Here is a 27,965-nt window from a genome sequence, read left to right on the forward strand (position 1 = left end):
GCAGATGGAAATAAGCCATGTTTGAGAAGACCTCTATGTATAATAGTTTGGATATCTATATAGTCTTTGAAAGATTGTCTATGCGTCTCATTGCATCTGTGTCTTTGTTTTGCAGGCAATGAAAGTGGTGTCTAAGAAGAAGATGATGAAACAGTATGGTTTCCCTCGTATGTATGGCATTTAAATTCAGTTTTAATTTGAAACCATATGTATGCAGATGTTAAGCACAGCAGATGATGTTCTTTGGGGCAGATGTTGAAGTAGTCTGAGGAATCCTAGCAGCATCCCTTTTATTCTTAATCATTCTTTGGCTGTGCAGGTCGCCCTCCTCCCCGAGGTCCTAAAGCAGCCCAGGGGGAGCAGCCCAAGGTGCTTGGTCCTCTGGAGAGAGTTTACCAAGAGATAGCCATCCTGAAAAAACTGGACCACCTCAACATTGTTAAACTGGTTGAGGTAAGGATTACGAACAAATCCATTAAAGTCCCTGTAAAGGCAATTCTAAAAAAACACATTATAAATGTTAGAAATGTATTGCTAAAACATATTACAAAGACTGTGAACTGCGAAGTACTGAATTGTGGAGTTAGACCGTTAAATAGTTTTTAACCATTGCTATTTTCCGGATGTTTTGGGCGGGGCTAAAACGGGGGCTCGATGACGCACTGGAGCCCCTGAGCTCCTGGACACGCCCCTACTTGATGACGCACTGGAGCCCTGAGGCTGGCCGCTCCCTAACAATATAAATAGAGCACATTCGCATCAGTTTGGCGCTCAATCGCGAGTTACTGTCAGTACTATTATTAGTTACTACAGCCTACAGTTTGCTAGTTAGCTATGCCTTCGTTACGGAAATGCGTACTACCTGGATGCGATCATGTACGAAACAGATCGGTGTCCTTATTTAAATTTCCTTAAAACGATCACATCAAGAAGAGGTGGATTAATTTTGTGAAGAGCCACCTTGATGGAGAGCTGAGGATCACCACCAAAACCCGCCTCTGTAGTGATCATTTTACACGGGATAGTTTTATAAACTTTCGTCGGAGACAACTGGGATGCTCTGATAATCCGCTGTTACTAGTGAATGGGGCCGAACCGACTATCTCCCGTCGCGCCGACACCTGGTGCCATCCTCGGCAGTGCGTGTCCACCAATGAGGGTAAGCTGCCTTGTGTGCTTATGTTCAAACATATATGGCTTGGTAAAACCTAATAAGCTGCTAAGAGCATCCATTCCGGCTGTAGCGGTGACAGTTGAGTGTGGCGACGGCAGCTTTCCCGCGAGTGGGCGTGGTTTCAGCGCAGCCAGCGGACACGCCCCCAGCGTTTGAGAGCAGAGACCACTGCTCATTTTTTCAAGATTTTGATAGCTTATTTTATGTACTTGCCGGCTTTTTTATCTTTCAAATTTGGCTGGGTGGCTAATAACACATTTTTCTGTGATATGACAAACTCAGAACACATACTTAATTTTGACTTTACAGGGACTTTAAATTCATATAATCCACTAATGAACTAATCAACTTAATGAACTTGTGGTAATATTTTTGAAGAGGTTTTTCACCCTCTTTGAAAAATGTTTTGATGGACGTGACACATTAAAGACTTGGCACTGCTATGATTTGGTAACAGTTTTTCATATTAATATATATATATATTTTTTAAATATCTTGTCACACTCGTGAAACATTTGCCAGCAATGTAAAACATTTATGCATATTACATATGCTTTATAAGTCTTGGTTGTGGCAAATAAAGTGTAAGTACTTACCACAGTTAAAGTAAAAAACGGATAACTTGCGGTATTTCATGTAAACGGAATTATAAATGAATGAACTATCGTTTTTCGCACATTTTGTTCTTATTGGCTATCCTTTGCGATAAAGAGAAAAATGTATACATTGTCAATTGCAGTCTCGTTTTAAATTAAATTAAACGTGTTGTAATGTCTTACTGATGACAAAACAGGTGATGTCACTCACTGAAGCTTTTATTCAGGATTACTTCTCCATTTTAAGCATATCGTTGACTTGTAAACGTACCCTAAAGTTCATCAGAGCAAAGAATGCAAAAGAAGTGCTGCTTCAGGGTGTAAAATCTCGGTGCTCTTTGGTTGTATGGGATACTTAGAATCTAATAACTTAAAGGGCATATTGCAGGTTAGAGTACCCAGTGCGCCAATGTATAGAACAATAATGTAGGAACTAGATTTAAATATAAACATATACTTACAAAACGCTATTTAGGCTTCTGGAGTCATTTTTGTGAGAAAATTTTACTTCCGCATTTGAAAACCGCCAAACCGGAAGTGACGTAGCATGGGGGAGAGCGGTCAAAGTAAACAATAGGAAAGCAATGGATCGCAATGACAGATCGGACGCTGTGGAAATTGTAGCCTAAATGTTTACTCGTATGACGGACCTCAGCCATATAATTATGTGCCTGATATGAAGCCAAGAGAGTAAACAGGCCAGGATTAGACAAAACAACGGTCAGAGGAGACACATTGAGCTGTGATGTGAGGAGAACAGGGCAGGAGTCGGGTCTCGATGAGAGAACAGTGTTAGCTTATAGATGTATTCACGTTAGCCGACGATATGTATAACACTATGCTCAGATCACAATTTTGTAATTATTTGTCAGGCAATAGCAAAGCTAGTATTTAGACCCTTACCTGCATGTGTGTGTCAGCCATTAGGAGACAGTTTCCAGAGAAAGAGGGACATTATAAAGGTTTTGAATGGCCCCACTTGGTGATAATGAATAAAAAAATAATCACAATCACAACTTTCTTACTGTATAAAAACTTTATATGTAGAAACAGCCAACACAAACATTAAAATTCGGAGTACAGATTGAAAATGAACATAATTATATAGGCTAATAATAATAATAAGTGTCGGCTGCAGACTTGCAAGACATTACAAGTTTATGGAGTATACGTTAATGAATTAAATTAAGACAAGGCACATTTTGTAAAACAAATGTACAATAAGTGATCTCTGACGGATCCGTGAGCGTCATGTTTCCCACCGGTGGCCGACCCACATGCTGACGGCGGACCGGGCGACCACCCAGGTAACAATTTATGGTTCCCAGAACGTTCTGGGAACGTTCGTTTTTGGTTGCGGGAACGTTCGTTTTTGGTTGCGGGAACGTTCCCTTAAGGTTAGGTTTTGGTTCCCATGGAAAGTTTTCTTAACGTTCCGGGAACGTTCGTTTTTGGTTACATTGCAACCTTTAGGGAACGTTCCTAGAACGTTCCTCTAACGTTGCAACCTTTAGGGAACGTTCCTAGAACGTTCCCCTAACGTTGCAACCTTTAGGGAACGTTCCGAGAACGTTCCCCTAACGTTGCAACGTTTAGGGAACGTTCCTAGAACGTTCCCCTAAGGTTATTTTTTACATTCCACTAACCTTTAAAAATCTAACAATGGTACCAATTTTATTATTACTTTAAACTGTCTGTGCATAAGCAGGAATTAATTATTATACAAGCAGAAATGAATTTATATGTTAGCAGGAATGAATGAACAGGCAAACTTGATGGGATTTAAAACTTTAATATAGACAATATAAAATTACAAAATACAAAAAATATAAAAGGCCTAAAAAAATATATATACAAGAATAGAATCAGTTTTACAACTATACAAATAAAACAGAAATTTAAGTACAAAGAGTGTGATGAAGAGTGCAAGATGCATATTGGAATGATAATGTAATGTGCATTTGTTGTTGTGCATATGTTGTTGTGTGTATGTATATATGTTGTGTATAAATGCAGCTTTGAGTCCAAGACAAATTTCACATTGAAAAGGGACAATAAAGTGAATGGCCAAAGTGGCAAAAATACAATTGTTTAATAAAAAATAAATAAAAAAAGAGCTCCATTGTCTTGACCGATCAGCCCTTCTCAGTCCTTCTCAGCTGGCCTAAAAAATAAACAAAAGTTTGATATGTCATACTGAGAATGAACACGTTGACAAACGCAACGTTGCCTTACCAAATTGCCTTACTAACAACCCTGTTTTTTTTATTATGACAAATATTGATAGTTTTCCCATTACTTTGATAATTATGAACATCACATAGAAGTATTCTAATTTACCGTCTGTGTGGGGCAAACTTCAGCACTTGCCCAATCAAGTCCTCCGTCTCTGCTGCAGTCACCCCCGGGAAGTTTTTCTGGAAGGCCGCTAGAGTAGAAGTCAAAATGAAGTAAAGTTACAAGTCAAATTAAAACCTCCAAGCTAAGCATAATACTGATGTGAACAATAAAATAACACCTGCCTGTTATAACCCTGCAGATTGTCAGGTCCTGGAAGGCCTTCTTTGCCTTTCTGCCCCGCAGACTAAACTGTTTGAGGACGTCATTGGTTGCCACTCGCCGTAGCATGCGACGGATGGCAGTACCTCTGGTCGAACCTCCAAGAGTTGTCAGGAAAAGTTGCTGTAAAACATAGAAATACAAATTATACATGTAGAACAAAGTGGAGAGCTTGTACAATCTCATTTTGTAAGATCCGTCAGTTCAGTTATAATGATATTTGAAGTTATGCAATTATTTAGTGTTAATCTTAGGGCAGGACTATGGCAACTTAATTACCATTTTTTCCCTCCTCTCCTGTTGCCCGAGACTCCTGTCAAACTCCTCCAGCTCTGTGACTGTTGAGCAGGGCGACAGCAACATATCATCGACAGGAGCAGAGGGAGGTGACTGGGACTGGGAGCTCCTTAAGAGCATGAGCACCTCATCCAGCCTCTGCTCCATCTTTTCCATTCGCTGTGCCATACGGGTAATGGATGTCCACATGGCTATGGAAAAATTAATTATGTTAGTTTTAGTTGTTATACATTACTTGAATATGTGAACAACTTAAGGAACACGCCGACTTTTTGGGACTTTAGCTTATTCACCGTATCCCCCAGAGTTAGCTAAGTCTATATTCTATATTCTCAGAAGGCGAAGCACTGCTACTTCTGGGGAGTGATTTGCTTGTAGCCCCTGAGAAGCCCCGTGGTGAGGAGCAGAGAGTTCGCTCAGAGTTGGAGTAAATCACTCCGCAGAAGTAGCAGTGCTTCGGCCTTCTGAGAATATAGTTCAGAGTATGTATATGATTAGAAGATGGCTGTCTCACATGTGACCTTGTTATTTGTACACGCTGTGACTATACAAATCACAACATGTAAATAGGAAAATGTTGCCATTATTTGTCACTTATAGGGAGCAGTATGCTAGCTGGAACTATTTACTTCCAGTATTTGTGCTAAGCTAGGCTAGTGGTGGGTGCGTCAGACAGAGTTACGGCACGCACAGAGATGAAGAGGGTATGTATGGACTTATCTAACTCTGGGGGATACGGTGAATAAGCTAAAGTCCCAAAAAGTCGGTGTGTTCCTTTAAGTGAGTCTTCTTACCTCTCATTTCCGTCTCCATGGCTGAGCCACCTCCCTCTGTGTGATGTCTCACCTCCCTCTGTGTGATGAGTTCTGCTGTTTACAACAACAAAAAAGTCAAGTTACTCTCAAGTTCCTTGTCATGAAATAGTATTTAATTGGAAATGGAAAATACAAAGCCACTGTACCCTCAGCTTGCGTCATAATAGACCCATCCAATTCTGGGCGACCGGCTGGTTTTCTGTGTGGTGTTGACTCATCTAAAAAGAAAGTAGATATGAATATTGGTCACTTCATTTATGGTAGGTTTCTTGCAAATGGAGGAGGAAGAAAAAAAAAAAAAAAAAAAAAAAACTTACATGCAGGTGGTGGAGGCAGCTGCGGACCTGAAAACAGGCAGGAAGAGACAAACACATCAGAATAGTCACATGATATGCACTAGGTTGAATGTCAGTAGTTCCATGGTAGGAAATATGACTCAGGTTTCTTAAATGTTAACTTACAGACAGGGCTTCCAGACACACACTCCGTTCTCACACTCTTTCTCATTTGTGGAACAGATTCATCTGAAATAAAAGACCAAATTTTTTTTACAGATTGCTAAAAGAAAATTTTCATTGTGTAAATAATGTCTGTACTTAAGGTTTTACCATCACTTGAAGAATCCGTCATGAACCTCCTTGGGCGTTTACACTGCCTTTTGTGGACACTCGCATCGTCTTCCGTCTCAATGCTGGAAGTGTCCATCAGTCGCCGACATTTTTTCATGGCTTTGTCGTAGGAATCTACATTAAGAGAACAAAGTTTTTGTGAGACAGTAGCCGAACAAAGCAGTATTTCCATACAGAGAAAACGTATTTATTTATATATAGTATAGCACCAATAAGTCACCTGTACACAGCCAGATTTTCTTGACTGCATATTTGGCCCAGCTTTTGTTGGGCAAATGGCAGGCGCTGACTTGGGCCCTCACATTATGTGCAGTCCAGTAGCAGAGGATGGCCTTTTGGAAAAATGTACTTTATTTCAGATAATTTCTTACAATGCGGTGAGGAGAACATTTAGAATGGTAAAAGAAATGATGAAGAAAAAGAAATCTACACAACAACTCCATACCCCTGTAGATCTGTCCACCCATGAAGATGGCACAACCTCCATAGCACTGTCTGAAAACTCAACAATCGTGAAGTTCTTCATCTGTTAAGAGACAACAGCATTATTGGCATGGCAAAGAGAACAACATAGATTGCATTAAGATTAATTTCAAGTGTATACAGCAAATACACACAATGAAAAAAAAAATTTAATTTCAGTGAACAGTAATATTAGAAAAACAGAAATATAAGAATATTCAGTATGAACCATATAGAGATATGCATGTACATTATGTACCCTGTCATGGTTCATGGTTGTGCTGTTGACAGATATGGGGCTAAAGTTGTTTGCATATGTCCTAAAAATCATGCAGGACTGTCAAGAAAATGTTGGTCTGTGGCTCCTCAATCATAATAGCCTGTCTTGTGAGTTCACATGCTGGCACCAGCTTCACAAAACAGTCCCTCTTTTTCACCCTGAAGCACCCAGTGATTCTTGAATCACAAGGATCTGTGAACAGAGGCTCCAGCTTCTCAAACACATTGCACAAAACCATGTCCTTCCTCTCCTCAATGACCTCACAGCATGTGTCACCTTCCAAGATGTATGCATTGTTTGGTCTTGAGATGTTCCTTCTTTGTGCTGGAATGGTGCGGCTCTGACACCGTTCAATCTCCGAGAGCCTTTTTGCCACTTGAATTAGTGGTCTTCTTCCCGATCGGACCAGACGTTTCAGTTGTCCTAAGTAGTTCTCAAACCGAAAGGCACTGCATGCATCCAGGCATCCAAAAGTTTCTGCCTCATCTGTTAAATGGAGCATGGCATGAACATTATACACCATGAAGTGCCTGCCATACAGCTCTGCTGTCTTTGACACAAAGTACACCATCAGACTTCTGCTGTAGTCGGCGTGTTTGCGTGCCAGATTGGGTGAAACCAAAATATTCAGTGCCACGCTGAAAGTCATGAAATGCTTATACAGCGGGCTTGACAGAATGTCCTTGAGCACAATTTTTCCTGTGTACAGGGCAAACTGACGCAGCTCTGTAGCCTTCCATCGGTCCACTTCTTCCAAGTCCCGTGGCTTCCTGGTAAAGCAACTTGGAATAGATTTTCTCAAACAAGCTAATCTTCTGCTGACTTCTTGAACTTGTCCAGCAGACAGTCTGACCTGCCTGTTCCCCCTCACCCATTCCACCAGCAGTTTCCTCATTACACCTAAACAAGCTTGGTGCATGTAGTCAATGGAAAACATTTTGATCATATCAATGGGAAGTTGCAGAAACGGGGAAACTGTAAGCCCCTCTGTTTCCTTAGCAGCCATCTCTCTTCTAAACATCTCATTGGTTCGCAGGGTGTTTTGAACCTCAGGGTATGTTACACGGCCATCCACCCATAGCCCTTTCTGTGTGCATTTGTCACATCCATTGTATCCAGTGCACAGTTTGATTGCTTTGACCATTGCCTTGGCTGGAGCATCACATACAACACAACGCATCAAAACCTTCTTTCCTTGAATTCCATTTACAAGCAGATCCTGCACTTCTGCAACCACATCATTGAGAAAATCCAAATCCTTAGGTTTTGAAGGACCAGAAGTTAGAGTTACAGGAAAAATACGAGTTGGAGTCAGATGGATGGCACACAAGACAGGCCACAGACTGATCTTGCTACTTTTGAATAGCGGAAGTCCGTCAATGTTGAGAGACAACTCCAGTGTGTTTATTTTTTTCAGCGCCTCCCCTGGGTACTGGTTGAGTTGTCCTTCCAGAGTTCTCCTTAAACCAAAGTGGACATACTCCATTCCCGATACTGTGGTTGACCTGATATCTCTCGGGGTTGATAGAAGGGTTCTGGCTGTTGACGGTAACTCTGGATGTCCACTTCCTTTCAGTCCCACAAGAAGATCATCAAGAGCAGAGTGTTGAATCTGGTGTTGTAAGGCCCAGTGTTGTAAGAAGTTCCTGAGTGAACCTTGTGGGTTGTGTTCCTCACTGCAGGAGTCACTGGTCTCATCCATAGGTTTGTCCATGGGCGTGTCCCACATTTCCAGGTCTGAAAAACACTGCCAAGTTGCAGAAGCAACACTGCTGCTGTCCTCCTCAGAGCTGCTGACAGAACTTGCTGGCATTGCCATGAGCTCTGGCTCCTCTTCACACTCATCTTGCAATTGTAGCTGTGGTTCTTGATGTTGGCGAAGGCGTGACAATTCTTGCTCCGTCTTTACCAGTCGTGCTTGTTCTCGTCGTGCCCTCTTCCATCGCTTTGTGTAGGCCTGCCGCTCTGTCCTTGAACTCATTGTATACAAATTGAATGTAACCTAGGAGTTCCTGGTGAAATGAAACAAAGACTCAAACAAATCCCAATATATACGCAAAGCGTAATATATATATGCAAAGCACAATTGTCTGCTTTCTTTGTCAATTAAGTTTAAGTTTTTTTTTTTTTTTTGATCAGGGACAATGCACAGAAAAAACATTAGAATAATATATACTCACTCAGAATTTACATCGTTCATATCACAGTCAATTCAGTGCGTACAGGTTTGCTTTAATAATAACCACTGTTTGGTCAGGCGTGTAAATGTACTATAGTTTGTGCATGAAATAATTTCGTTGCCTTTATTGTTGTTTGTTTATTTTAAAGCGTCCTTGAGCCCTGGAAAGGCGCTATATAAATAAAACAATTTTATGCAGTCTATTTAGCTAAAGCGTTACTCTCGACAAAACTGGAAAACATGCGCGTTCATGAGCTTGTCTCTCGTGTCTCTTACATCCACGGTAAACATCCACGGTAAACATAGCGAACTCATGAACTCGGCGTTTCATTGTCTAAAATATTCACTAATGTTGTTACTGGTCGTTTACATGCTTATTTAAATAAACGATGGATATATTTAGACAACCAAGGAGATGAAATCTTTGTCGCTCTACTAGCTAGTAAAGTCAGGTTAGCCTGCAGTTTCGTGAACAGAGCTTCTCTTAATACAACATACAATATTACAATACATAATACATTAACGTTACAATATATCCGTTATAGGCTTTACAGCACACAGCTCTCAGATGTATCGTAAGATAAGTGTTAAACCCTAACGTTAAACCCACATCGGCTCTTATAGTCTTAGGGACATATAAGATATTAAGTTAACGTTCGCTACCTAGCTCCATTATACCTTGAACCAATAGCCCTGGCAGTTTTGGGAAACGCTACCGTTAATGGCGTTAACGTTACATCCATGTAACAGGCTTTTCAGCATACATAACATTACATACATCCCTCGGCTGTATCATAAGATAATACCATGGCTAACGTTACAGGACCCAGAACAGTCATATGAACATGCGCAGTACCGCAATATAACAAAGCCCCACGAGAAAGACGGCTTAAAGTTAAACCCCAAACCCTTGCATTACAACCATGAAACTGTAACGTATTTCACTTACTTTTTGAGAATGTGAAGCTCGATGGTTGCTGTTGTTGGTCGTTGTTGGTTGTTTTTCCAAGACTTCCTGATAGTGAACGGTCTACTGAGTTCTACGTAACTTATCCATTTCCTCCAGCCAATCAGGGACGTCCGTGTTGCGTCACATGCCTTGACGTCAGCAAACCTGGCCAATCAGCATTTTAGAGGGTAATTTTAAACTAAAATGGAGTGTTGCTATCTCCGACCACGAATATATGTTATTTCTTTCTTAAACATTAGATATGGAGTTTGTTTTTTTAATGCACTGTTTAAACGTAAAAGTATGCTACAGTGTGTGACATTACACATCCGTATGTGCTCGAGTAAGCAGACAGATGCATCATGGTTCGAGCATTACGGACGGACATTACATCCACTATACAGATTATTTTATAATATATACACACAAATTGTGCTACGTTTAGTTGTACAAACATGGTTCAGGCAAACATACGTAAAAACATACACGTACCACAATGTCTACATGCATAGAAACACAGAAATGCGAACGGACGGATCCACACATTTCCCAAAATGCGCTTTCTGATGACGTCGTACGTCGTTGTTTGGTGTGAGAAAAGGTCTTTGTTCTTTGAAAATGAAATTGCTCAAGATTAGCATGTAGTGAAATGGCTTTTTTAATTTCACTGTTTTAGATTGTCAATTTCAGTAATAGGATTATGTAGACTATAGCTGTTATTGTCTGACCAGTTTCTAAAGCTAATAGAGGAGCGATCAGACACACAATGCTATAACGTTAGCACATTTAACAAGGCATTGGAATGTCTGAAAATGACTGAATAGAGACGCATTGACGCCATTGCCACCTAATCAGAAGCCTTGCTTTGCATACATGCAAATAAGTGAGTGTAAAATGCCAACGGTACAGGAATAAATTAAACATGTTCTGAATGTATTCTAACAGTGATAGCAGAAAAGTATTCGACAAATATTTTACCGAACTATTATTATCCTACGTGAAAATCACAAACAATGGGTGCAACGTGTGTATTTCTAAAGAGACGAAAAAATGAACTAGCACTATAACGTTAAGGGCTCCATACCTGTGCTCAAACAATTTATCTTGAGCGTCCATTTACACGAAAGCCACTGAAAGAAGACAGATTCCCAGGCATGTTGTGTATCCAGAAGGACTTTGGTGTAAATCGCAGAACACGGAAGTCAGTACACAGGACAGGATTTCAGTCGGTCACCTGAAAACAGAGGCACTTGCCCCTACTGGCGTGGGGGTGTAACGGTTGAATTTGTACACTGAACTTAGCTACTTTGTTGGAAGTGAATTTTCTTATTTGTGAAAATCGTTCGATTGATAGATTCTTGTTTGAAGTATTTTCAACTAATACAGTTTTAAAAAAACGAAATCAGGCACAAAAGTATTGTTTGCTAAATTGATCAGTCTAAAATTAAATATATTCTTTTGATAATCTGCTTATTTTACTTGGATTTCATAAGACCAATCATTTTTGAGTGAATTAAATCAACTGACTGCAAACCTTTTATATGCTACGTCAAAAACTTAAATGGAGCTTGTTTAAATAAACATGACCAAAAACAACCAAAAACAACCAAACGGGAACGTTGTGTGGAGGTACAGTGCAACCACAGGAGAACGTTTTAGTTGGTTGGTTCCCTTAACGTTTAGGGAACGTTATAACCCTGAGGGAACGTTCCCTAAACGTTCGTTTTTGGTTTGGTTCAAACTAACCTTTAGAGAACCATAAACTAACGTTCCCTAACGTTCCCTAAACGTTCTGTGTTAGTGGGGCAGATGAAGGAGCCGGGACAGTGTGCACATATCGCCGTAACCAGGGATGTAGTGGAGGCTAAACGCACGTAAACGCCGTTTGGGCACCTCCAAAAATTCTGAAATAGCGTTTATCCACCTCCAAAGTGCGTTTATCCACCTCTAAACTGCGTTTATCCACCTCTAAATAGCATATAGTTCCTAAGCCATTTTAAATTAAGCAGGCTATGTCGTTTTAGTTTCATATTGTTCATTATTAGTTTCATTTGTTAAACCTAAGACGAAGTCTTTCATATTGCGCTGCATTACTGTCAGTAGCCGCGCGGGTTAAACCATAATAATACAGGACTAGCCTAAGATTATCACAAATAAACACAAGATTTTGACGCATATCCAAGCGTTTGTGGAGTGGAGTGTGAGCGCGCACTGCATGGCACGGACGCGCGGGAGCGACCACTTATCAACAGTGAAACAATTTAAAATACTCTATCATTTCTGGTCATACAGAAAATAATAATACATTATTCGCAACTACTTTTATTTGTGTAAACTCGCAATAACAAGAAACGTTGTGCTTTTGTCAAATAAAATAAAACAATCAGGCGCGCTTTCATGATCTCCGTGAACTGGAGCGCGAGAACTGAAACTAAATATAGCCTATATGTAGGCTAAAGCTTGAAATGTCCACTTCAAAACGAACAAATTCGAATCGAAAGCTAATACCTTCTGATTATGTAATCCGTATGAAAGGTGCATTTCTCTCTAAAAGCGCACCCGCTTAACAGCGGAGATGGAGATGTTTTTAACCGACACTGATTTAGAAAACAATAGTTTATTAATAAACAATTAAAATGCCTCGTTATTTTTTCAGACACATTTATTATCATTAGGCTAGCCTATAAATCACCTTTCTGTAGGCTGTGGTTCCAGAGACATAGGCTATGGCTCTTCTCATTCACCTTACCGGGTGACCACGTCGTGGTTCACCAGAATTTATAGTTTAGGCTACCCACCTCTTTTTTTACCACTACACCTCTGGCCGTAACGTTAACTCATCATATCGCCGGGATTATAATCATGCAGTCTATAGTGAACGCTAAAAGCAGACGCAGAAGCGAAGGCCGTCTCTTACCCTGCACAAAACGCACACAAACACGGAAGATAGCACCGTCCTTTATCTTGTTCGGAAACCTGTGGACTCGATGTCCTGACAGGCCATAATTCACAGTCATTTATCACGATAATTATTAATTGAAATACAATAACCACCGAAAACACACTGAATCACGACCGCTTCAACATAATACCAGCCTATTCTGCACTGAGCGAACGCAGAGCCCGGCAAACGACTCCCCGTTGTGACGTAATATGACGCGATGGTGAAAAAAAAGCGCTTTTTCAACACGGTCGAGGAAACTGTCACGTTTTCTACTAAATTTGTGCCCTTATGTCTGGCAAAACAATTTTTAATCATGCATTTACTCTTCATATGGTATTTTCACACAAGGTTATATATTAATTCTGAAAAAAAAAAAACCTGCAATATGCCCTTTAAGAACTCCAAGGCACTCGAAATAAGTAGAAAAAAAGTTTTAAAAGGCTTTATTTCATTGATGGCTTAAACATTAAAATTGTTTTTTTTATCTTAAAATCACAAGAAAGGCAAAGACAAAGAGTTTTTGCACAACTTGGCAGTGCAAAACGTCTTGTAATCCTCAGAAGCATCTCTATGGTTTTGTGGTTTTGTTGCTGAAGTAATCCTGTGTTTGTGTCTCTCTTGTATTTACTACTACATGACATGCTGGAGTCGGTGGGTGGCGCTAAAGATACAATGATGTAGACGTAGGCGTTGATTTTCTTCTGCTGAGGCGGTCTTTCATCGCATGATTACATCATAATGTGACAAAATCCAAAACGAGTCGTTTTAGGAGCTTTGTTTCAATAAAAGCTGTTTTCGACTAACAAGGAAGTCCTTCCATCTAAACTTTAATATTTTCTGAATTAATGAGCTTTTTTTCTTTCTGAGCAAATTGATTTCCTTCTGAATTTTTTTTTTCAAACTTCCTTCCTCAAAGAATGAACAGAAGAACAATCAAAGAAAGAATCCATCTGAACTATCCTTCCTTCCTTCCTTCCTTCCTTCCTTCCTTCCTTCCTTCCTTCCTTCCTTCCTTCCTTCCTTCCTTCCTTCCTTCCTTCCTTCCTCCCTTCCTCCTTTCCTTCCCTCCCTCCCTTCCTCCTTTCCTTTCCTCCCTCCCTTCCTTCAGTCCTTTCCTCCCTCCCTTCCTTCAGTCCTTCCCTCCCTCCCTTCCTTCATTCCTTCCTCAAACTTCCTGCTCTCTGTTCCTCCCTTCCTTCCTTCCTTCCTTCCTTCCTTCCTTCCTTCCTTCCTTCCTTCCTTCCTTCCTCCCTTCCTTCCTTCCTTCCTTCCTTCCTTCCTTCCTTTCAAACCAATGAATGATTTGATTAATGATTAATTATTTGACGACCACTTGGAAGAAATATTGTTTGACACTGGGTCTTTGGCAATCAGTTGTAAATCAAGTTAAAATGGGAAATATAATAAAAACACAGAGAGATGAAATATCGAAGGAAATAGACTCCTGCACCAATCACTCAATAACACACCCAGACGACCTAGTCATGTCATTATGTAATTTGTGCCAAAGAAGGGACAAAATAATAGCAACACAATGAAAATCAGCCCGTAATGTCCTGAGAATAGGGTGTGGAGATGAGTGCAATCAATCGCAAGAAAGGTAGAATGGAGGGATGCTGAAGGAGAAAAGGAGCCTTTCCTTCTCTCCCCCTGTGGATCCGTCTGAGTGCTCTTCAATCACAGCAGCACCCACGTACGTCAGCAAAATTAGAAAAGAGGGGTGAGAGAGTGCATGCGAGAGAAAATTGAAACAGAGCATGAAAAATGTTTAAAGGAATCTTAGAAAGTGAACCAGAGGAACCACCTACACTCCAATCACCTCCCTCTCCTACTGCCGGCCCAAGTACAGTCTGAAGTCAAGAGTATAGAATACAGAAACAGAGCTCTGCTGACAGTGAAGGATGAGGTGCACCTGATGCTTATCGAATCTCATCACCGGAGTAAATCTAGAATCAAAATGAAGTGAGTTTTTGCTTAAAACAAGCAAAATGATCTGCCAATGGGGTCAGAAAAATTATATTGTTTCCGTTTGAATTAAGATTATTTTTCTGACCCCATTGGCAGATAATTTTGCTTGTTTTAAGCAAAAACTCACTTCATTTAGATTTTTCCCCCCCAGAAAACAAGACATAACTTCTAATGCCATTTTACTCATCTAGTAAATGCATCTTGATTTAAGAATTTGTAGATATTTGGACTGGAAACAAGACAAAAATACTGAGTAAGAAAAGCATTTTTGCTTTTACTATGACATACATGTCATAGTATTTGCACACACAGCTTTTATAGCCAAGCGAGCTGAGGCAATAATCAAACACGCTCTTCTAAAATGTTGTCTTTCATAATGTAGTGTTGGACAGTCTGATGTTTTTCTCTGCGTAATAGTGTAGCTGTTACAACATTGCTGAAGAGTATGGTTCCCACAAAGCTCTTCTGTAATGCTTGCAGCTGTAGATGCCCTTATTTTTCGATGTTGAAATCTTATATGCTGTGCATGTCTTCATGTGCAGACTCGCACTGAATCTTTGCCTACTAAACTCAGCAGATTTCTAAAAATATTTTACTCACAAACTTCTACACAATTTCCACAATAGGTTTCAGCTATTCATAACAGTATTGTTCCATTGAACACATTTGAGCTGATTAATTCTACGAAGAATTTGCTTTGAATCTACTAATGGATGCCACAGAGTTCCCTGGACCCCAAGAATGCTGGGAATCATACAGAGCATGTAGCAAGTGGTGTTTCTAATCAAATTTCTGTTTCAGGTGCTGGATGATCCAGCGGAGGACAACCTTCACATGGGTATGTTCTTTTTTGTTGCCATATAATTCTAGTGGTAAAATGGCACTTCTGTGTAACATATTCAGCAAATGATGGTGTTTTACAGTAGCTAATGTTTGATCAGTTGTCATTTTATTAAAGTTATGCATGGTCATTCTAAAACATTCATTAGACCAATTGTATTTACACTACAGTTCAAAAGTTTGGGGTCAGTACGATTTCTATTAAAGAAATGAATACTTTTAATCAAAAGTGACAGTATTAATATTTACAATATTACAAAAGATTTCCATTTCAAATAAATGGTGTTCTTTTGGAATTTCTATTCATCAAAGAATCCTGAGGGGGGACAAAATGTATCGCGTTTTCCACAAAACTATCAACAGTGATTTTCAACATTGATAATAAGAAGTGTTTCTTGTGCACCAAATTCTGAAGGATCATGTGACACTGGAAGACTGGAGAAATGACTGCTGAAAATTCAGCTTTGTCATCACAGGCATAAATTACATTTTATAATATATTAAAATAAGAAATCCTTTTAAATTGGAATCATATTTCACCCTATTACTGTTGGTCCAATAAATGCTACCTTAGTGAGCATAAGAGACTTTTTTCAAAAGTATAAAAAGCATCATACCAAACCGACACTTGTGAATGGTATTGTATTAGTATTCCGATCATCAAAATGAACCCCATATTTACACATAATGCATGTTTACTCTTTCTTTTCAGGGTGTGTTCATTGGTTGTAGTATTAAGCTGTGTGCTCTCATTGCTAGTCATCACATCGCTTCACTGCTCATTGTCACATCAATGTCACTCATATCGTCTCACATCACCAACTCTCATTGAAAATGAATGAACTCTGGTCGTTTTGTCGCTGCAAAATATTTGCCAGTATGAACCCCCTGAAGTCTACCATTATAAACTTGACTTTTTCATGAAAAGTAGACTGTTTCAAATAGTTCAAACTGTGCTGCCTGTCTTCCTAATTGGCTGACGTGAGATTCTGCAGAATAAGTGTCTCGTACATAAGACCGTGTGACACATTTAGTTGTCTGCTCTGACTGATAATAAGGTGTTTGTGCTGACGGACTGCTACAAACTTCCACTGAGCAATGCTGTGAATAAAAGCACATATAATACATAAGGCTATGACATGCTATATGAGGACTGTGAACATTACATTTCATAAAGTGCACTGAATAATGGATTTGTCAATAACAGAATGTCTTTTCACTCTCACTTTGCTTTAATGACTCCCTTTCTCCTGTTCTGATCTCTCCGCAGTGTTTGAGCTGATGCAGAAGGGGTGAGTATTCTGTGTGTCCACTTTCACCACATTATCTTCCATCCTCTGTCCTTCCATTAATCACTCCATTCTTCCTTCATCAACTGCCCTGTCTTGCATTTCTGTTAGATCTGACTCAGTTTTCCCTGTTTTCCTCCCTTGTTAAAGGGATTCATCAACTGCTTATGTTATCACTTTCTCACTCACTCTTAGTTGCGTCTTTTTCTAGATCAGGTCTTACTGTGTTTTTTTTGTGTGTTTTTTGTCATTGAATAGACTTTTTTCTCTCTACATATTTCTGTATTCTGTTACTTGTAGTGTTTATTTATTCTGTTGCTTTCTCTATGTTTCTAAATCCATAAAAAGCTTATTTAAAGGGTATCATTCTTCCAGTTTATTATAAGACCTTTTTTTCGTGTCTATTTTTCCCCCCCAAATGTGACATTTTACTTTGGTTGAATATGAGTTTCTGCCAAGTGGCCTGGCTTTGTTTTGGAGAGAAATGTGTTGTTCAGTGTCCCTGGTGTTTGTGGGCTTATGCCTTGAAAAGAGCAGATTAAAACTTACTTTGCATAATTACAGAATGGTCTATTTTCACTAGACCTGGCTGAATATATTTGGCCTTTCTGCTCAATCGTGATTCACTGCCTGTGGGTAATGAATGAAATGGCCTTTGAGGACCCTGTTTTGTGCTAAGTGGTTTGTGTGATTGGTTTTTATGTAAATCTCACAGTCACAGTTCATACATGTCTCACTCGCCTTGTGTGTCTCGTTATATCCGTAAATACAGAAAAGTTTCTCCGGCTACTTTGACGCGTGTACGGTGTTGGAGTGGCATAGGTTAGTTGTCACAACGAGCGAGAAAGGTTAAAGCTAAAGCTCGAACCTCTGGGAAATCACCATTTTGAAAAAAATTGCTAACAGAGAAGAGTCTGCTGGCAAGAATAGAACGCGACAGAAAAAACATTTGCCCTTCTGTGATGTACTGTAGTTTCGGATTCTGCTGATTTAAATAGGTCACTAAGTTTATGTTGTCTAGCTGACTAACGTAGATGAGATTTTGTCGAAACAACAAAAATAAGTTACAATATAATTGTATATATATATATATATATCTCAGAAATAAAATGTAAATACATGTATATTGTTTCTAATTGACAAATAAACACAGTTAACTGTTTATTTAATTTATGTTTCAAAAATAAATGGGTAAATCTAAATCATCATGAATGTAACATTTAATTTGCAGTTTTAAAATGCAAAATTGTCCTTTTCTTTATAATCTAATTGGTTTAATTTATTATTTCCAGCTATTAATGTTTGCAAAGAACACTGTAATGAACATTTGAATTGAAATTGTAATCATTATTAAATATTTGAAATTAAATATTTTATGCAAGGAATGTTTTTTTTCATGCTGCATATAAAATAGATTGCTAAAAATAAAATCTATCATATTTGTATGGTTTGGTCAGTGAGCATTTTTGCTAGGTAAGTACAGAATCTGAACTACATCAAATTGGATCAAAGTGATTTTGTGGCCTCTCTTAGACTAAATGTTTGAGGTTATTTCTCTACCTATCATTTTATTCACAATTTCTCTTCATGAATCTTTGCTCGCTGTTACTGTCTTTTATTTGTACTTTATCAGTTACCTTACAATAAAGTGTCTCCATTGGTCACCAGCCCAGTGATGGAGGTTCCCAGCGAGAGTCCCTTCAGTGAGGACCAGGCCCGCCACTACTTCAGAGACATAGTTCTGGGCATCGAGTACTGTGAGTCATTTCTTTTATTTTGAAAGGCCTTTTTCAAATTGCTGGGTCGACCTCACTGTGTTCCATCCTCAGTTTCTAAGGAGACCACCTTGACATGGTTTTAGTAATAGAGCATCTGAAGTCAAATAAATCCCAGGAGAGAAGAGCAAAGCAAACTCCTACAGATGAGCGGCTGACATTAATCATTACTCGTGTAAAAATAAAGACCCAAGAGAGCTTTGTCTCAAGGAACATCTCTATGTTTGTTGTTCTAACTCATCATGGCATCCTGTTAGGCTAATGAAGTGAGCGAATGTGGCAGTGCGCTCGTGTATGTGTGCGTGGGGGAGGTCATCGTTTCCTGATTAAAACAAGTCTGTGCTATTTCTTAAGGCCGTTCTGATCTGTCATCTGTCTAAAGAAGAAACATAAAGCAACCTTTGCAACATAAAGATTACATAATGATGGTTAAAGTTGCATAAAATGGATGAAGGAAAAGTTAAGCTCAATGTGGCATAAGGTTGATTACCACAAAAAAATAATTTCCAAAAGCAAAAATCTAGGTTACAGTGAGACACTATCAAAGGAGCAAAATGTAAATATGTGTTTTATCATGGCTTTTGTGTAAAAAACAAAATTGCTTTCTTAACTTTTCAGTGTAAAGTTACAACACAATGTCATAAACCCTAAAACGACTGTAAAATGTAAACAGCTGTGCACCTTAAATAATACAAATAAGTTTTAACAGAAGTATTAATGTAAGCGCTTTTACTTCACATTTCTGCTTTTAAATCCTCAAAAAAATGTCCCTATTCACTTCTATTGTAAGTGTGTCATTGTAACCTAGATTTTTGTATAAAATCATTCAACTAAATAAATAATTTTTAAGTTAATAGACAGTATATCATATGTTGATTGAGGTTATTAAATTGTATTGAGCCTTGAAATAAGATGGCTGCACAAAAAAGGAGAATGAGCTAAGCTGAGTATATTGCCAAGTGTCTGTTCTGCTCGAGTGGAAACTCGGCTTTCATCAATTCATTTGAATCGTACTGAACAGGCAACACTCGCTGTGGCAACCGTCTGGATGGCAACAGACCATTTGCATGATTCGCTACAAATCAGTCCGTGTTCACAATGAACTCCTTTGTGTGTCTTTAATTTGTGGACTGCAATCAGACTATGTGTCAATATCCTGTTTATTTCATTAGCACTATGCTAGTTACCTTAGGGAGCCATGTCAATATAATTAATTCATAGTTATCTAAAAAATCTGTGTGTGGGGGTTTTATGATATGTAAACTGACAATTTACATAAGCTGTGGCGTACTCCATGTGTTACATTCACCTTGTTTGCTGGCTTTGATCAAATAATTATATGCAATAACCTGCTAATGCTTTGAACACATCTCTTTGTTCCTTAATGGATTTTCTTTTTTCATTACCATGCTTGTCATCTGAAGACATCTTAGACATGGCTCTTGTTGTCGCGTATAAGCAGTAATGACACATGACTGAAAGATGTTAAGTGGTGGGCAGGTTATCTTTGATTGACCACTTGAGACAAGAAGGCTTCTCTTAACCAATCACATTCAGCTTGTGTGTGCACAGGGTGACCTTCTTGATCCTTTCTGGTTTCCTTAGTTGAGCTGAGACCACCTGCGGTCAGACACACTTGATGTTTTACCTCCTCTTTACTTACTATGCTCAACCTAGTAGTATTTTATTAAACTTGTTTCAAGTTAAACAATTAAGTAACGTGTACAGTATAAGTATGGATTAGTATTACATGGTATGTAAACCTGATCACAATTAGGCATGGATTGATTAGTCTTGAATTTTAGAAGAGAGGATTGATCCTCACATAATATAATAATAATAATACTAATATGAGAAGTGTTTTTGTTTAATGATCATTTGCAGGACTATAAAATGTAAAAAAAAAAATATATATATATATGTACAGTATATAATGTTAAATTATATTTTTAAACTTTTTTAGACTTTTAAATATAATGTTAAATGGATAAAATAATTTGATCCTCATAACTTTTACATTTTAATTATCGGTTTTAGTTATATTGACCTTGAAAGTATGTGGTGACATCACTCATCTCTAATAATAATAATAATATATTTTATACTTGTATTGTAAAAAATCAAGTATTTACTATATAGTATAGTTACTACTATATTATTTCTAAGTTTTGAAGACCAATGAGTTACATTTGTTTTGTGGAGTCTAATACAATTCTGAAATTGAACTTTTGGAATGACTCCTTTTTCTTGTTATTCTTTTAGAATAGATGATATACTCAAAATATCGTATTCCTTATCTGATATTCTTTCTCTTTTTGCTCAGTGCACTTTCAGAAGATCGTTCACAGGGATATCAAACCATCTAATTTATTACTTGGAGATGATGGCCATGTGAAAATCGCCGATTTTGGGGTCAGTAACCAGTTTGAGGGGAACGATGCCTGTCTCTCCAGCACAGCTGGTACTCCTGCATTCATGGCCCCAGAGACACTGTCAGACAACCGCCAGAGCTTTAGTGGAAAGGTAATGCGTGTCTGTGGTGATTTTGCTGGTATGTGTTGTGATAGGCCTATCAGACTGATCTTGTGAACCATATCATTGAAAAATTAGGCTCAATAGAATTTTTTTTATTTTTTTTTTATGAATAGGACATCGCTACTTCTCCCATAAATGTGTCAAAGAGCTACACTACTGTTCAACAGATTATTTTTAAAGAAGTTTCTAAATTGTTTATTTTATTTTAATATACAGTATTTCAAAATGTAATTTATTCCTCTATTATTATTACTCCAGCCTTCAGTATCATATTTACATTTACATTTATGCATTTGGCAGACGCTTTTATCCAAAGCGACTTACATTGCATTTTCAAGGTACACATTTTACATTCTCTTCAATTCTTGCTTTCCCTGGGAATCGAACCCATGACCTTGGCGTTGCAAGCGCCAACGCTCTAACTGTTTGAGCTACAGGACAGCTTATGATCATATGATCTTTTAGAAGTCATTTGCTGATTTAATGCTTAAGAAACATTTTAAGAAACGTTTTAGCATCCACATTGAAAACAGTATAATATCTGTGTGGAAACCATTTTTTTCAGGATGTTTTGATGAATAGAAAGTTCAGAAGAACAGCATTTATTTGAAATTAGAATTTTTTTGTAACTTTAGAAATGTATTTTGATCAATTTAATGCATTTTTGAGCAATACAATGACTTTATTGTTTTCTTTCAAAATAAATCGAACTGACCCTTATTAAGTACGCAATAGTCCATTCTTTAAGATATTTAGTTTTGCATTCCTAGGAAGAAAGTCATATAGCTTTGGCACAACATGATAGTAAATAAATGACAACAGAATTTACATTTTGAATGAACTCTCCCTTCAAGTAATGACATTTACTGTATCTCAATAGCTCCTGCATCAATATAACAGAAGTTGTGTCTTGTTCAGGCTCTGGATGTGTGGGCTATGGGAGTGACTCTCTACTGTTTAGTGTATGGGAAGGTGAGTCGGCTCATACACTGATATTATCAGAATGATAGCAGTAATTCTTCACTGTGGAATTATCTATCAGTAAGATCAATGGATGGGCCAGTGTGCTACTGCAGTGACATTTGTGTGATTGATGATTTTGATCACTCATCCGTCTAACCTCCTCTCCCTCTCCTCTATTTTTCTTCCTTGTCCTCCAGTGCCCATTTATTGATGAGTACATTCTGGCACTTCACAATAAGATCAAGTGTAAGCCGGTGGAGTTCCCCGAGACGTAAGTCGCCCCTCTCTGTGTGTGATGCATCTGTCGTCCCACAGAAACAGAGAGAGGAAATGTCAGAGATGTTTGAGTGTATGCCGATGTGAGATGAATGCTATTTTGAGGAGTGTTGGTTTATGTATGATATTTGTGTATGCTCGTGCAGGTCTATGATATGTTGATGAAGTCTGTCGTCTGTGTGTGAAAGGCCAGAGGCCATCCGGATGCATGTCATCTGGTCTGGTGCATGTGTTTGGACTAATCGTCAGCAAATAAAAGCGCATCTCTCTCACACACACACACACACACACACACAATGTCATGCTGCAGTGTTCTTACTGGCTAAACTAAGCAAAATATCACAATGTCATCACTGTGAATCAAAAACAGTGTACATGACTCTACAAGGGGCTTCACTCACTTTTTGGGTTTATTTTCTAAGCGTATACCTCACAATTTTTTTATTAATTTAAAATTTGTAATTCTATGCTTACAACAAGCCAAAATTAAGGGAAATAATTTGAGAGATTCAACCTAATTCTAAAGGAACCCAGCCAACCCTCCTTGATATTAACACATAATAAGAAATTCGCTGAAAGAAGCAGTAAAAGTGAGAGGAAGTTTCTTTTTTGCTGAGTTCATGTTGTTGTTTTCATGTTTCCAGAGCTTCTTTTGTGTTTAGTACAGTTGAGCTCTTTAGCCCTTATGATTGTTACAGAGGCAGTGTGACCGTCAGTGGGGGTTTGAAGCAGTGTTTCTTCTGTCTGCAGTGTGTCTCTCCTCTTGTAAAAGCATTCTGTCATTGTCTAGGTGTATTGGGTTTGTGTTTTCAGCTGTTTTCTCTGTTTCTGTGATATCTCAGGCCAGCTATCAGCGAAGGGCTGAAGGACCTGGTCACACGAATGCTGGACAAAAACCCAGACGCCAGGATCACTGTTCCTGAGATCAAAGTAAGTATACATATGATGGAAATGAGCACTTCTTAGATTGAAAGTGGCGAGTAATCCCTTCCACCTTCATCTTCACCACTCTGTATTGCAAGATATTGAGTGACAATTCACTGAGGAGTGCATCTATTTACACTGAAATGAATGTGCATATTTGACCTTTTTGGCTGGGCTAATATTATTAATCAATGCTATCATTCAGAAATCACCTCAATTTTCCTTTCTGCATACCAGCGAGAGAGGTATGCAGAAAGGTATGCTTCATTTAATATTGAAATGATAGTCAGTTTCTCAAAAAGAAATGTATCATTAGTCTTCACTCACAATAGCTCCAGTGTTTCTATCAAAGACCATTCCTGAGCCACATACAGGGATAGTGTGAATATGACACAATATCTCTGATAGCTTCTGCACCATCTAGCAGACTTGCTGTTTGGACAGAAACACATCAGCTAATCCCTATGGAGAAGGATTTTGGTTCAGTTCTGGAAACTTCCATCTGCTGTCTCAATGTGACAGTGAGTGTGAATAATTAGCACACACACACACACACACACACTCGGCCATCAGAGACTCCTGCCTGCATGTCATTACCCAGAAAATGTTCCATTAAAGCAGAGATCCCCAGAGCACACTTTAATCTGAGCTTCTCGGCCTACATTCACTCAACAGCTCTACTCTCATACCCCTCAGACTAACTTTGTTATTAGGACAAATATTTTATTTCTTTAATAATTTTCTGATTGGATGAATGGTTAGATGGATGGATAGATAGATAGATGAAAGGATTGATGGATGAATAGAGAAATGAAATGAATGGACGGACTGATAGATGGATGGACCAAGGAATGGAGGGATGGACTGACAGATGGATGGATGAATGTAAGCATAGATGATGGCTTGATAGATGAAAGACTATAGAGGGATGGATGAATTTATGAATAGATGACAGCTGGATGAATGGATGTATGGGCTGATCTACAGGCATGGATGGATGGATGTACAGTATGGACTGATCTTCAGACATGGATTGATGGATGCATGGATAGATGGATGGATTGATGAATAGATGGATATATGATGGCTGGATGTATGGACTGATCTACAGACATAGATGGATGGATGGATGGATGAATGGAAGGATAAAATATGGATGGTTGCATTGAAGGATGGATGGATGGACGGACAGGCAGGTGGATGAATTGGTGGATAGAAGGTGGCTAAATGGATGAAACTGGATGGATGGATGTATGTATGGATGGATAGAAGTACATGTATGGTCTAATCTATGGACATATGGATGGATATACAGATGATGGAGGGATGGATGGATGGAAGGACAGATGGATAGATGCATTGATGGATCTACATACATATAATTGGTAGGGTTGATCAATGGACGAACAGATGGAAGAATAGAGATTGTTGTGATGGAAGGAAGGAAAGATGATGGATGGATGGGTAGACGGATGAATATATGAAATGATAGGTTAAATGGCCAGATGGATGGACGGAATGACGTGTACACAGCATGTTATAAACGTGTGTGTGTTTTCAGGTGGACCCCTGGGTGACTCATGATGGTACAGACCCATTGCCTTTAGAAGAGGAGCACTGTACTGTGGTAGAAGTCACTGAAGAGGAGGTGCAGAACTCAGTGAAGTTTGTCCCCAGCCTGTCTGCTGTGGTAAGTGAAACCGAGAAAGAACAAGAGTTCTGTGTAAGGATTCATGAGTTGCTGAACTGTAGTTACATGAACACACACAAGCCAAATGTGTCTAGTGCATCGTACTGCTGTCAATGAGTGGATGATTAAGACGTTTAAGACACAATAGACCTCAACCAAACAACTGAAACCTCATCACATGTCAAACTGACCCTGCTTCTGAACTGTCAGCTTTTCCTTGATTACTTTCCTGGAATTAGTCCTTCTTGCCTTCATCATCATCATTTAAGTAAATGCAAAGTGTTTTTTTTTAGCTGTCCCCTGTTCTTTTTTCTCTATTTTGTATTTGTAAATGTTGTATTTCTGCATGCCCTGATCTGTGTTCTTTTAATATGTACAGTAAGTTAAGACTAGTTGTCCCCTCTTTCCTGTGATGCTGTAGATATTGGTGAAAGCCATGTTAAGGAAGCGTTCTTTTGGGAATCCATTTGAGTGTCCCAGCAGGAGAGAAGAGAGATCCATGTCTGCTCCCAGCAGTCTTCTTATGTAAGTGTTCCAAGCGATGACCAACTGAAAACCAGAGTAATATAGCTGCACAAATACAAATTACTTTCCTTTTGCTCACAAGCCTTTTGTAAGAGGTCAAAGTCTTTTCAGCATTGCTACTCTTTTATTCTTAGCTTTTTTCACTCTCACATTCAGGGTCGCAGCATGATATTTCAGACGTCATGTCTATCTATTTGAACAGGAAGGTGTGCTAATAGTCACCCATTACTTCTCCTGCCGCCAACATACGTTTCCATAGTAGCATGATTCAGACGTTTTTTCTCTTGCAGTAGCATTCACAGCACTGGGACTTGATGTTTTCACTATTCTTTCTTCTCTGCAGTGCACTGAGACTTCTGACTCCCTCATTAATATTGTTATATATATATATATATATATATATATATATATATATATATATATATATATATATTATATATATATGGACTCCTGGCCATAAATTAGGTCAGATTTTTGGTATTAGCACTAGTTTATGATAAACATTTTGTAAGCTTTATATTCTAATGACTAAACGCAGCATCACACACACTTTTAGCAGAATTCCAATGTCCTTGCCTTATTAACCCTGAGGGTGGCGCTCTATTGATGATGGACAGACTTTAGTGTACAAGGCAAACACAGGCTGCGTTCCAGTCCACTTTTAGACACGCACTTGCGAACTTCACTAAGCACTTCCCCTCGGGGGAATCCCTGCCGCCATTTTGAAGTGCGTTCCACTTCGTGAAGTTTATATGGACAGACCCTCGTTCCCTCGATTTTGACAGAGGGAACAAGTCTACTTCATATGTACACTTCAGGCACCTATATGTCCCACAATGCACTATGATTGTGACGTCACCACAGATCGCGTCTAATCACCACCACAACAAACAACTCCATGATATATTAATTATATACACATTTGGATGCTGTATTAAACAAATTCTTAAAGGGGAAAAAAAAATGTATAACAAATAAACTCCATAGCTGATTCCAAGTGATCAAGGGCTTAGGACGTTCCAGTTCAGCCCATTGCAGTTTCTGCCAGTAGTGGGCACTCGTGCAACGTAAGCAATGAGACACATCCGAGTGAACGAGACGGAGGGAAGTTAGCAAGTGAAGGGCATGACAATTTTGTACTGGAACACAGCCCTTGAATGCATTTATAGAATTTCCTTAAAGGAATAGTTCACCCAAAAATTATGAAAATTATGTCATTAATTACTCGCCCTCATGTTGTTCCAAACCCATAAGACCATTGTTCATCTTCGGAACACAAATTAAGATCTTTTTGATTAAATCCGACATCATTCAGTAATCCATGTGATCCAGTGGTTTAACCTCAATTTATGAAGCACCGCGAGTGCTTTGTTTGCACAAAAAGTGTGCAATATAGTTATAAATGTATATTTCAGTTTTTCATATCCAGCGTCTATATATACATACAGTATATACAAGTTCTTACAAGGTCACAACAATAATTCAGTTTTATTTATTTTTCTGGATTTTTGCACCATCTATCCTTTGACAGTTATTCTCAGAGGCCTTTTGCTGTTAATGTATCTGCCCACTAGACTGACAGTCAGTGTCTCCATGAAGTCATCTCTGTCCCCACTCTGCTGCTTTACTCACATTAGTGGGGTTTGTTCAAGGACAGCAGCATGTTCTCTCACTCTTCCTCTCTGTGTGCTGTCTGTTAGATGCCTGTCAGAATCAGCAGAGGGTTGCTCCCTGTCTTCTGAATGCCCTGGATCGATACAAACAATCTGGTTATCTCTGTATGCACCCCAGATAGACCAAAGTCATTGTGTTGTTTGTTTGTTTTTTTGTGTGTTTTTTTTCAGATGTGCCATATGCAGTTATTGTTCGTACAATCAAAACTAAAAGGTCATTTGATTATCTGTAAACAAATGATGTGCTTGTTTGGTGTGAACTCTCTCTGTTGACAAGGATGCAATGTGATTGGGAAATGAGGTGGATCAATACAGTGACTCAGCAGACCGGTGACTTCTTTTACAAGAGGCAGTTGGTTGTATTTTCATTTACCTCTATAATTTTTTATTAGCCATTTGTCAGTTGGTTGTTCCCTCTGAGTAATAGCGTTTCTGAATAAATGGATAAAAAGCAGCAGCGCCCCCGGTTGGTAGAAAGCTATCATTGTCATTTTTGAAAATCCCTCCGTCCCTTTAAATCTCCTACTGTCAGGGGTGACCATTTGCATGTCATCCATAATTCAGTGTCAGGTTGAATACACTACCTCCCGCACCGTTAATAACCTTTTTCATCTAAACACACA

At 38.8% G+C, this 27,965-nt stretch overlaps 2 protein-coding genes across 16 annotated transcripts in view; one reads left to right on the top strand and one right to left on the bottom strand.

The window, feature by feature from the left end:
• The window catches only part of camkk1a (calcium/calmodulin-dependent protein kinase kinase 1, alpha a), a 96,107-nt gene that overhangs the window by 61,769 nt on the left and 6,373 nt on the right, over positions 1–27,965 (top strand). For all 10 annotated transcript variants that reach the window (XM_079607544.1, XM_079607538.1, XM_079607542.1 and 7 more), the window contains 11 exons: positions 116–167; positions 320–453; positions 15,654–15,690; positions 16,963–16,984; positions 18,650–18,738; positions 21,080–21,279; positions 22,210–22,263; positions 22,452–22,525; positions 23,373–23,460; positions 25,016–25,144; positions 25,566–25,669. In XM_079607544.1, the coding sequence (XP_079463670.1) occupies positions 116–167; positions 320–453; positions 15,654–15,690; positions 16,963–16,984; positions 18,650–18,738; positions 21,080–21,279; positions 22,210–22,263; positions 22,452–22,525; positions 23,373–23,460; positions 25,016–25,144; positions 25,566–25,669 (983 nt within the window). The remainder of the gene's footprint in view (positions 1–115; positions 168–319; positions 454–15,653; positions 15,691–16,962; positions 16,985–18,649; positions 18,739–21,079; positions 21,280–22,209; positions 22,264–22,451; positions 22,526–23,372; positions 23,461–25,015; positions 25,145–25,565; positions 25,670–27,965) is intronic.
• LOC306995717 (uncharacterized protein) lies at positions 3,544–11,144 on the bottom strand. Of its 6 annotated transcripts, XM_079607532.1 has the most exons (14): positions 11,025–11,144; positions 9,941–10,105; positions 6,792–8,824; positions 6,516–6,596; positions 6,291–6,402; positions 6,050–6,184; positions 5,903–5,965; positions 5,759–5,785; positions 5,588–5,659; positions 5,421–5,495; positions 4,609–4,817; positions 4,293–4,452; positions 4,111–4,198; positions 3,544–3,934 (listed from the first exon to the last, which is right to left on the bottom strand). In XM_079607532.1, the coding sequence occupies exons 3-14, from the start codon at positions 6,861–6,863 to the stop codon at positions 3,916–3,918; spliced, it is 1,113 nt and encodes a 370-aa protein (XP_079463658.1). In that variant the 5' UTR covers positions 6,864–8,824; positions 9,941–10,105; positions 11,025–11,144; the 3' UTR covers positions 3,544–3,915. The 6 variants fall into 6 exon arrangements, 4 of the variants coding, with proteins under 4 accessions (XP_079463658.1, XP_079463660.1, XP_079463661.1 ...); XM_079607534.1 differs by lacking the exon at positions 6,792–8,824 and having other exon boundaries at positions 11,025–11,135; XR_013796918.1 differs by lacking the exon at positions 11,025–11,144 and having other exon boundaries at positions 3,548–3,934; positions 5,421–5,492; positions 9,941–9,974.

This window comes from Phoxinus phoxinus (assembly GCF_949152265.1).
Source record: "Phoxinus phoxinus genome assembly, chromosome: 3".
In the NCBI taxonomy this organism is placed as follows: domain Eukaryota; kingdom Metazoa; phylum Chordata; class Actinopteri; order Cypriniformes; family Leuciscidae; genus Phoxinus; species Phoxinus phoxinus.

Bases quoted from the DNA above. Each gene is read 5' to 3' on its own strand.
- LOC306995717 (XM_079607532.1), bottom strand. From the start codon at position 6,863: ATGATTTTTAGGACATATGCAAACAACTTTAGCCCCATATCTGTCAAC. The intron at 6,597-6,791 runs GTACATAATGTA...GTCTCTTAACAG, and splicing joins CAACCATGAACCATGACAGG to ATGAAGAACTTCACGATTGT. The intron at 4,818-5,420 runs GTAAGAAGACTC...ATTTTTCCATAG, and splicing joins CATGGAGACGGAAATGAGAG to CCATGTGGACATCCATTACC.